This window comes from Apteryx mantelli, chromosome 3, assembly GCF_036417845.1.
Source record: "Apteryx mantelli isolate bAptMan1 chromosome 3, bAptMan1.hap1, whole genome shotgun sequence".
Taxonomy (NCBI): Eukaryota; Metazoa; Chordata; class Aves; order Apterygiformes; family Apterygidae; genus Apteryx; species Apteryx mantelli.
The window spans coordinates 29,799,940-29,810,449 of NC_089980.1; the positions used below are offsets into that span (position 1 = coordinate 29,799,940).

General features: G+C 39.5%; 1 protein-coding gene across 1 annotated transcript in view; it reads right to left on the reverse strand.

Moving 5' to 3' along the window:
• CCDC88A (coiled-coil domain containing 88A) overlaps positions 1-6,996 on the reverse strand; it is a 102,880-nt gene extending 95,884 nt beyond the window's left edge. Inside the window, exons 1-3 of the mRNA XM_067293022.1 lie at positions 6,899-6,996; positions 5,926-6,401; positions 5,714-5,814 (exon numbers count right to left, since the gene is read on the reverse strand). Of these exons, the coding sequence (XP_067149123.1) occupies positions 5,714-5,814; positions 5,926-5,988 (164 nt within the window). The 5' untranslated portion in view covers positions 5,989-6,401; positions 6,899-6,996. The remainder of the gene's footprint in view (positions 1-5,713; positions 5,815-5,925; positions 6,402-6,898) is intronic.
• Positions 6,997-10,510: the final 3,514 nt, after the last annotated feature.

Below are 10,510 nucleotides of genomic sequence, written 5' to 3' on the forward strand. Positions count from 1 at the left end.
GCAATAAAATAGATAAAATATATACCTAGAAAACTACTACCAAATTTATTTCATTATTTTTGTAGAGTTCTTTGAAACAGCACATAGAATGTGAAAGAAATGCAAAGCACTCTGAAAATAAAATTGCTAAGTCATAGTAAACATACATTTGTATTCTTACTGGAACATTTTCAATGTTAAAACAAGTTATTTTGATTTTATATCTTTCAACTAAGATTACTGTTTATGAAACAGGTATATAGACTCAATAGATCACCTTTGTATGTAAAGAGAGAAGTTTTTTAAATCAGTTTTTACCCCCTGACCCCAGCTACTAATGTAGGGTAAAGATGGGATAAGAAATGGGACACCAAAAGAAATGAGGTACCAGAGCCAAAGAAAGATAATGAAGATAGGGCAGAGAAGTGGATGTACACGCAGAGAAAGATTAGACACCTACTTTCCAGTCTCCAAAGTACTGCAAAAAACACGAGTGAGCCATAGGACAGTTTATTGAACTGAAAACGAATTGAAGGAGACCAGATGAAGGAAAGGGGACATGAATGGTGGAGGATACATAAGCTTAAGGAATTAGAAAAACAGAGACATAAGAAGAGGTCAAACACTTAAAGTATTCCATGTGCAACCCCCACTTTTGTCTCCATTTGCTATCGGAAACCCAAGCACCTCTGAGAAATACAAGTATCACCCTACGTTCACCTCATTAGCCCAATTCAAAATTCACTTCAGGCAGATATTCTCTGATTTTTATAATCGAAGGGTTTGAATTACAACAGTCTTGATCATGGTGCACATTCTATTGAGCCATTCATCAAAAGAATTCACTTTACACAAAAGCTACGTATTATAAATTCAGCTTTCATTAACAAAAACTCTCGGTCCTACAGTTGCAGAATGAATTTTAAGAACAACTCTCTCAAACTATTAGTGGCCTCTACCAGCATCTGCGGGAGCCTGAAAGAGCAAGTCTGAAAAGTGTGAATCAAATCCGTTCATCTCAAAAAAGTGAGAAGGGTACAGCCTTCATAATATTTGACATTTTTCTAAAATATCCTATGCTAGTATTCTCAATGCCAAACTCACCAACTTCACTTTCCTCAGTACATTTTTCCATTTTCCTGCCCAGCCAGAACCTGACTGAAGCTGCCTCTTGCTCTTTGGTCTTCTTCACAAGAAGGAGTTAATTGGATTAGAGTGCATGCTCCCTGTAGTCTTTCAGAGCCAGGCAGCTGGCAGAAGCACTAGAGATGGAGTCCAGTTTTCAGGAAAGATATAGACAAGCCAGAAGTATGGGCTGGCAAGCTCAGCTGTTTGGAAAAAAGTGTACAACTGAAGACTAAGAGCTCAGAAAAGGAGTTAATGAAGCAGGCTACACATTCTAGGCACACGCCATCAGAGGGGTGGAAGGAAACCATCAGCTGGTCCACCTGGAAAATTCTGTGGGCATGAAAGGCCCATAGAATGCATGTGGATCCAGTCAGTGGAAAACAGTGGGAAAACAGCAAAAGGGAGAAAAACAGGAAAAAAATAAAACACTTCATCCTTTAAAATAATTTTCAGTGTGTTTCCACACAATAAATAATATAGATAGTACTGATGAATATATTCAGTTAAGACAAAAGTTATGAATGAAACACAGAGATGAAAGCAAACAGGTTCTCAATAAAATGAAATATATTAGTTTCAGAATTTGGTTCTACACATTACCAATTCACCAAATGGTATTTGTCCCATAGTTACTTTGAAACAGATCCATTTCCACAAATACAAAGCACAGTAAAACAAAACTGTTAAAACCACAATACAGTTGTCTTTGTTACGTGATCAAAGATTAATGGTAGTGCTAAATGTAGTAAAAGTCCGAATCTTTTAATTACTTGCAGACGTGTATTTTTATTCACAAAACTAGCAAGTCTCAGTCTGTTGCGGAACCAACAGTTTATACTACCAGACATTTATAAAACTCATGCATTTCTTACACAATCCTACTGGAATTCAATTAACAAATATCAGAGAACAGGACTTACCAGAAATGAAAAAAAAAAAACAAAACCCACTTCATATTATTAGAAGCATTCTAATGCAGAGGTATAGTACAGTTATGAAGCATGCCTGGTGTGTTTCCCCATCTCCCTGTCATAACACAACCCTACTGCAGTTATCTGTTGCCTTTTGACTTACTGCACAAGAAGCATGACCCTTTTTCATACCAAAGATGAAGGTTCAGATTTAGAAAAATACACCGGTATCTATCCATAGGTATCAGATACTGACTGATCCTGGTAGAAGGTAGGTAGCTAAGCACTTTTGAAGAACTGGACCTAAATTTAAATAGAAAATGAGACACAATCTCTCTCTCGAGTTAGGAGCTAATATTCTAACAATGGAACTCTCCTTAATTAACAAGGAAAAAGAAAACTGCCTGTGGCATCTCCAGTAAAGGAAAAACTCTTCAGATGTAATTTGGCACTAAATAGAATCCACTTAGTTTCCCTATGTACACAAATATCCAAAAAATCAACAGCAAAAGACACACACAGAACATAACAGATCCGTTTTTCTTTTCTGATAGATTCAGTACTAATAAAGTCAACCCTGATAAAAACCAACTGTCTCAGTACCCACTATCCTACAACTATTCCAACACAGACATCTGTTTCCTCTGTCTGAATCGTTACAATTGTTGAAAATAAATTTGGTCTAGACAAGCACAAGAAGTAAATGACATACTAACAAACTCTCACTTGTAGCTAATGTAGGATATGATTAACTCTCTTTTTTAACTTAACAAAAAATTTCTATAGGTAACAAAACCTCACATTAGACTGTAAAACAGTTTGCAGACCATGCCTAATCCAATACCTACACTGACTTTTATGGTCACAGCATTTGTTTTTAAAACATTTGGCAAAAACAAAATATGTTTTAAAGTAGAAGGGCAGCTGGATCCCAACAGCTCTAACAGCTTCTGCTTGTTCATACTTTCAACTCCCTTAAAAAGCATCTAACGTTGCAACGATTTTCCAACTCTAGAAACCAAACTACATCCAATAATAACACAAAGACAAAGTTCTTAGCTGACAGGTACTCACTAGCTGTATTCTCACACTAAAACATTAACAACCTCAGATATCTCAATACTACTGTAAATAATAAGTACCTTGTAACAAACTCATTTAAAAAGCAATTTTTACTGGTGCTTTTCACATGTATGTACAAATGGCATTCTTCATGACTTCTGCAAGAACAGTACTTCATTTCTTTACAGCTCCTAAGAGTGCCATAGCTCATAACGATGGATTCCTAATACTAATGTGAAGTCACTGACAACTTCAGGGAAAAAAAAAAGTTTTGCTTCTCAAATCGTGATACAAATTTTTCTGTCACATTTCCTCAACACATGGTAGTTAAGACTGTCTGAAAGAAAGAGAAATACTAGTAAAATAGAAAACACAAAGAGTAAATGATATTGATGCTTTAAATTACAGCTTTTAAATGTTTTGGAAAACGAGATGAGATGTTTAATAGATGGATATTCAAAGTGAATAGGTCTAGATCCTAGAAGTTAACAAAGGTTCCCACAGCGACTTCGCCAGAAACATAATCAGTCTTCAAAATGCAAAACATTTTTCCTCTTTCAATCTTGGCAAAAAAAAAAAAAAAAAAAAAAAACCCACCAACACCACTTCCCCCAAATGAGAAAGCTGTCCTGGAAACTTCTTCAATTCTAATCAATCAAACACATTTCAGACACCCAAAAGTGTATTAAAAAAAAAAAAAAAAGAACCACACACACCACCTTCCAGTGTGGTTACGTATTTGTAAAATAAATTTTATTTTTATGTCAGTATTTTACATACATCTCTAACTTAAAGCAGTTTCGAATTGACCTGACTTCCAAACTCTTAAATTTACATCTTCAACATGTATTTTATTTTATATGTACGAACACAACTCTTCCTAAATAAACTGTAGTCATCAGGGTATGGGGTCAAAGATGCACACACAAAGTTAAAGCCAAATTCAAATCACAGTGCTTGAAGCAGGGGAATATTTCCTCACTGCGGCTTTCCATTTTACTTACATTTTCAAAGGCAGCAGGCTTCCCATATATGTGCTGATCAGGTTAGACTCTTTCTGAATATTACAAAAGCTAGCTGAGAAAGTTTAATTTCAAGATTATATTCTTCAAAATCACCTTGTTCCAATTTTAAATTAGCCTTCAGATTCCAGCTATCCAGTGTTCTAACTGAATAAAAGTTCTATACATTATATGTATAATCATATTTGACAAATTACTTAATTTATACATAACCCAAGTAAAGAAATTTAAGTTGTACAATAAAAATAGTGTTTCAGTGAATGCATCACTTACTTACAATTCTTTTTATATAAATATGCCAGAAATACACTCAAGTTCAAGATTTTTTTCAAAAAGTTCAACTCTACCAAATTTTTCATATTTCTCAATATAACAGGAATGAGTACTTAGAATTTATGTACACAGAAGTTGGTGACAAGATCCTGGTTTCAAAAGGATGAGAATTCAGTCTTAAATGTGGTACTAATCTTTTACGTAGATTAGTTAAACATGTCGAATGCCAAAAGCAAAGAACTTTGAAGTACTTAATATGAGTAAAAACTATAAACAGAGTACAAGGATGCCCATCACTGAGCAGTGTAACAGCTGTCATTACAAGCTGCTCACACATTGGTGTATTTATTGAGCCATTCATAAGCCTACACTTACTCATACCTATGCAAACAAAAGATGTACTTCTCTATATAGATCTAAAATATTGAAAAAAATTGAGACCCTTTTTTCCCCACTAGTGGCATTTTTATGATTACAGTAGGCACTATACACTAGGCACTTGACAGAAGTGTTACTCTCTAGCATTACAGTAGTAGGCAACATTCCAGTCAAAACCATGATAAAAAAAACAAAAAAACCAACAACACAGTTGACTATTTCTGTGACTGGAACTTTCTGATCTGTGTGTCTTATAAGTTATAAGCTATATATTTTATCTGTAAAATTTACATCAATAGAATTATATAGAAAGCTTTCTACCAATCATAGCTTTCAATAAACACTTTATTAAGACCTGTAAAAACGTTTCTTCTTTGGTTTGCATCCAAAAAACATTCTATGCTATCAAATAACATTTCAGCTTTACTACACAACTTTTACCTACTCAAATTTGAAACTGCAAAAAATAATGCAGAAATAAATACAGAACAGCCCATTTGGTTAGTAGACAACATTATGTGACTCATATACTATCCTTAAGTTGTATACCGTATGAACTAAGAAATGCATTAGAATCGTATTAACCAAACAAATTGTTCAGAAATTTGGTTTATGACTGTGACTTACAGTAGAATGAACCTTTATGCTTCTGAATGAAAATCCAGGAAACTGTATTTACAGTGATTCATGTGCAATTTTCCAGTGAGTTCTAGATATGATTCTCCCTGTATTACACTATACATCTTGCAAATACATCACTGACATTACAAATACTGTGCTGTGAACAAATACGAGTATCTGGCATGCTTTAGGCCACATGACTACTTCAAGTGTAAAAGAAAGACGACATGTTTACTAATGTTGCTATTGAAGGAAAGAAGAGCTTTCATGAGAAAGCAAAGCATACAAGAGAAGACAACAGCAATAAACAAACCCAAAGCACAACTTCAGAACACTTACATTTGAAGCATGACTTCGTTCAGAAACACACCATCCACTAGTGCCACATATTCTTCCAGGTTGGTCCCATTTCCTCCAGCTAACGGTCCAAATGTCTTAACCTAAAATATAATCATCACCACTGTGACACTAACTCCACCTTATTCTCTGCAGCAAAGCATTTATCCTTAAACAATAAGCAAGTAAATGAATAAAGAAAAATGAATGCTTACCCAGGTGACAAGAGGGCTAGACATAAACTGCTCCAAAAGGGGTGTGAATATTTCATTCTCCATTTTACAAAAAAAAGGTTAACATCAATGTAGCTCCTCTGATGCAAAAAATATGAGAAGTCCTTCACTGTAGCAAGTCTCTAAAACACTCAAAGGGTTTAGATGGAGCAAGCGAACCCCATTTTTACAAAGCAATGCAACAGCAACAAAAAAGTGAGTGGCAACTAGGCTCTATCTTCCTCTTTCAAAAAAAAAAAAAAAAAGCATTTGAAAGTCCATCTACGTGTATTTCAGCCTTTCCATTGATGTCTCTCCCTTCCTACATGCTGAAGGGGTAGAAGGAAGAAAAGAGGGAGGCTGCCTAGCTACTAGGATTCTACATCAGACAAAAAAGAAAGGAAGGAAAAAATCTGCTTCAGCAGCGGTAGCTCCTCAGAAAGGAATGAGAAAATCCAGTAAAACTCTGCAAGCTCATCCTGCTCCGTCCCCACAAAAAAAAAAAAAAGGGAAGAAAACAGACGAGGTGAAGCAAAGCAGGGGGGCATGCACCCCCACCCCCACGCAGAGCTAAGCCCCCCAGGCTTCCTCTGCACACAAGACAATTCCCCCCCACAATGGCACAGGGGGAACCAGCACCCAGCAGGAATGAGAGGCTATTTTACATTAGTTCCCTTTTCTAACCCCTTCCCTTTTCCACCAAACTACGACGCAGCCCAGGGACAGGACCGGCACACGCCGCCTCGCCCTTTCCCCCGGCCCCTCTCGTCACAGCTTTCTCTACCGCCCCCGGCCGCCCCGCCGGGCTCCCCCGGCGCCCTCCCCCCCGCCAGCCCCCCGGCGCCCTGCCGGCTCCCTCGCCGCTGCCCTCCCCCCTCACGCCTTGCCCAGCCGCCCTGCTGCCCGCCCCGGCCTCAGGCTCCCGCGGCCCCGGGGCACCAGCTCCCCTTCCACCCCCCTGCCAGATAACGGCCACCTCGCCTCAGCCAGCCCGGCCGCGCCGCCGCCTCCCTTCCCCACGGGCGGCTCCAGCCTATGGATCCCTCCGCTCGCGCCGCCTGAGGAGAAGGTTATCCCTCCGCCAGCTCGGGTCCCTTCCTCCTCTCCCCCCCCCGCCCCAACGGCCGCTCGTGGATGGCGGCGCAATTAAAACGGGGCGGGGCGGCGGGGAACCGCTGCAGGACTCGTGCCCGGCGCGCACGAGCGCGGCGCGCGCACCGCCGCTGCGGCGCTGGCGGCGGCGCGCGAGCCCAACGGCTGCGCCGCGCTGCGCCGCGTGAGGGGGTGGCGGAGGCGGCGGAGGCGGAGGCGGGCGGGGGGCTGCTGCCCCGCGGCTGGAGGGGAAGCGGCGGGGGCCCGGCACCCGCAGGGGCTGCCCCGGGGGGGGCGGAAGACTCCCCCAGCTCTTTGACTCCGTTTGGGGAGAGCGAGGGAAAGCTCGTCGGTGAAAGAAAGAAAGAAAGAAAAGAAAGAAAGAAGAGGGGGGTGGGGAAGGGGAGTCGCTGACGCCCTTGAAGAAGAAGATGGGGGATTCATCGCTCCCGACGTTGAGAGCAGCGATCCGCACCCCTGACCGGGCTCCTCGGGGAAGGGGGGGGGGAGGAGGTTTTCCTGCTAAGGAGATGAAATCCAGGCACACCCACATTAACACAAAATCCAGCTTTCTGGAGCGATTTAGCAGGGAAGGGGGAGCGCAAGGAGGGGGGCGACCTGGTTACAGAAAAGCAAATGATGACAAGCAATTTGCTTGCCTAAGCCATTGTCCTTAAGCTATCTCTTGCCACTTGTGCATTTCAAATCTCAAGTACCGCATTAACATATGGGTTGGTATCTGCTTAATAGATTATGTAGTCGATTCACAAAGCATTTTACAAAAATCTCAAACTAAAACCACTTTCTCTTCCATGTAATATAAATTAAATTGCAGCAGCATTTTTCAAAATACTTTTACATACACACACAAAGGCACAAAAACAATGCACTAAAGTGACTGAAATTAAATGTTTGGAAAAAAAAATCCAAGTAGAGTAGAAGCTAAACAGATTAGGTTTCCTAACCCAAATGTCTGGATGTGGTATTAAAAAAAAAATCCCCATCAGTGACCTTTTTCCATATATGTGAAACTGAAGAGAACGTTTAAGAGTAGAAAAAAATGTTATTGAACTTGAAATATTACTATGTAATTTATTTTATGGAATTAAAAAGGTGCAGTTAAGTGGCTTTGTTTTGATTCTTGCAATGAGATTTCTTTTTCAATAAAATCAAGTCTTCTTTTTCCCCAAATCAGATCTTTGGTGTGAACTCATGACTAGCCTTCCTGTGAAACAAGAGAAATAACGGAAAGCAAGGGAAAAACTACAGTCTTAGATGAAAATAGGAGTCTGGTGATACATCGGTGAAATAACTGCCAATAAACTACTAGCCCTTAAAGACAACTACTAAAGCATTTTTGTAAAAGCCTGAATAACCAACCACGAAGCTCCCTGGATCTGGCAATAGTATATAGTACACAATTGTGCATGCAATACTATGGAACTTCCCTGGCTCATCAGTTTTTCTTGCAGGCACTAATTAGACAACAATGACTTTGGCATAAAGCATTTTTTGAGAATTAAAGACTGGCTAGTAGGAGTTGATAGCCCAAATATTAGTCATGTGTTAATAACAGCAGCTGCCTCATCAATTCCTGAAAAATATTTTATGCTGAGTTTGTATAATTTTTTAGATTAAATTCTGATTAAACAGTTCTAAATATTTTCGGTTTTAGGCAGCTTGTTATATAACACATAATTCACTTTGCACACATTCTCAGTATTGCTATTGCTCACTGTTCCTGCAGTCAGACTACTGTATTTTAGATAAATATTGCATAATGTCTTCTTTATGAAACATATTGTAAACTGGCCTATCCCAATAGATGATTCCTTATAAAAGGTGGAGATGAACACAAGAGGAAACTTAAAATTTTGGAAAAGGTACCCAGAAACAGTCATGTTTCATTTACAATTTTTTTTTAAGACTTGCAGCCCTAAAAACTTGTCAAGAAGCTTTATAGTTTCTGTAAGTTGCATCTTGTCAAACTGTAAGAGAATTTAACTCATTTTCAGTGAGGTAAACCCTCACATCAATTCAGAATGAATTGCTGACAGGGTAGCTATTTGCCATGTTGTAATAGCTCCAAAAAAGTGGGCAAGCTAGAGGTTGTTCAATTGGCTTTATTGTTCCTCACATCAGGACCTTCATGCAGGCCTCCAGGGCAGCCTGTTAGATACCAGTGCATTGCTGGTACCTACTGATGTAGCCTGCCCTAGCGAATCCCTGCTCTCCTTGAGCTCAGCTGCAGAGCCAGGCAAGATGATTATTTAAAATGTAGCCAGGCTTATGGGGGTGAGATGTTTAGTTTTGATTACTGAACCCTCTTTTGAAAGACCTTGCTTGAAATTAATTAAGAGGGAGAAAACTTGAGGTGTTTTTCTAATCCCAAACTGAAGACTTCCATTTTTAGCCTAGCTGTCAGGAGTCTTCAGGAGTATTAGTCTAGAAAATATTTAGAATGCTTTAGTAGAACTGATGTGATAGTTGGATGGATTCCTTCACTTTGAAGCAACAGAATATAGAAACATTAGGTTATCTGTAATGAACTTTGAAATAGTTTTAACTATTCCAGGGATGCATACTCAGGAATATTTTGGAACTGTATAAAAATTACACTTTTTATAATTTGTCTAAATGCAGAGAAGACAATCTTGTTCTTTCACATTTCCATTCTCTGCAACAGAGCTAGCAGTATTTAATACAGTGTGTGGCCTACTGTTTCTGAAAGCACCGTTTTAGAGATTCACTTTGTTACTTGAACTGTAGTGTTTGCCCTTCTACAGGTAAAGTATCCCTATTTCTATTGCAATTTCAGTGTCTTCTGTAAAGAAAAAAATCTGTGCCTAGACCCCAGATCCACAAATGACAGAATTATTTTGTGACTTTTTTTGCTTGTTTTCCTCATAGCATAATTTCCTAGGCCTGTGGTTGCAAAGTAAAAGTTGAAAACATAACTGGAACATAAATAGTGATGCCTTAAGTCTGCAGACAGCATGAAAGCATAGCTATGAAAGCATAGCTATGTGTACAGCCCCATTCACCTTGTCAGAAGACTTCTGGACAACCTTGCCCATTCTAAGCCAAAGGAAGGGACTGGTTTTGGAGAAGAATACGAACATAACCTACCCATCTTTAGCTGTTATAAAAGACTTTTTTTCTTTGCAGATGGAGTAGAAGAGAGAAGGGGTGTCAGCTGTTGCTGCTATTCTCCCCTACTGGTCTGTACTGATGGGTTGCTAGGCCATTTCCTTGGCGTTCTGAAAGTTCAGGATAGGGCCCCCTCTACAAACAGGATCCAAGTGTGGGTTGGAGCTTCATATAAGCAGCGTTATAAAAGTGCAGTCAAAACTCCAGAATTTTCTAAATATGGGCTGACTTTTCAAGGAAGTGGCCTGTGTAAACTGCAAGCCAATGCGAAGGACAGTCACCTTGCTTGTCCTGTGCTTGTACTCAGAGAAATCTATTTGCCCATCAAACCAAGGTGATAGGAATA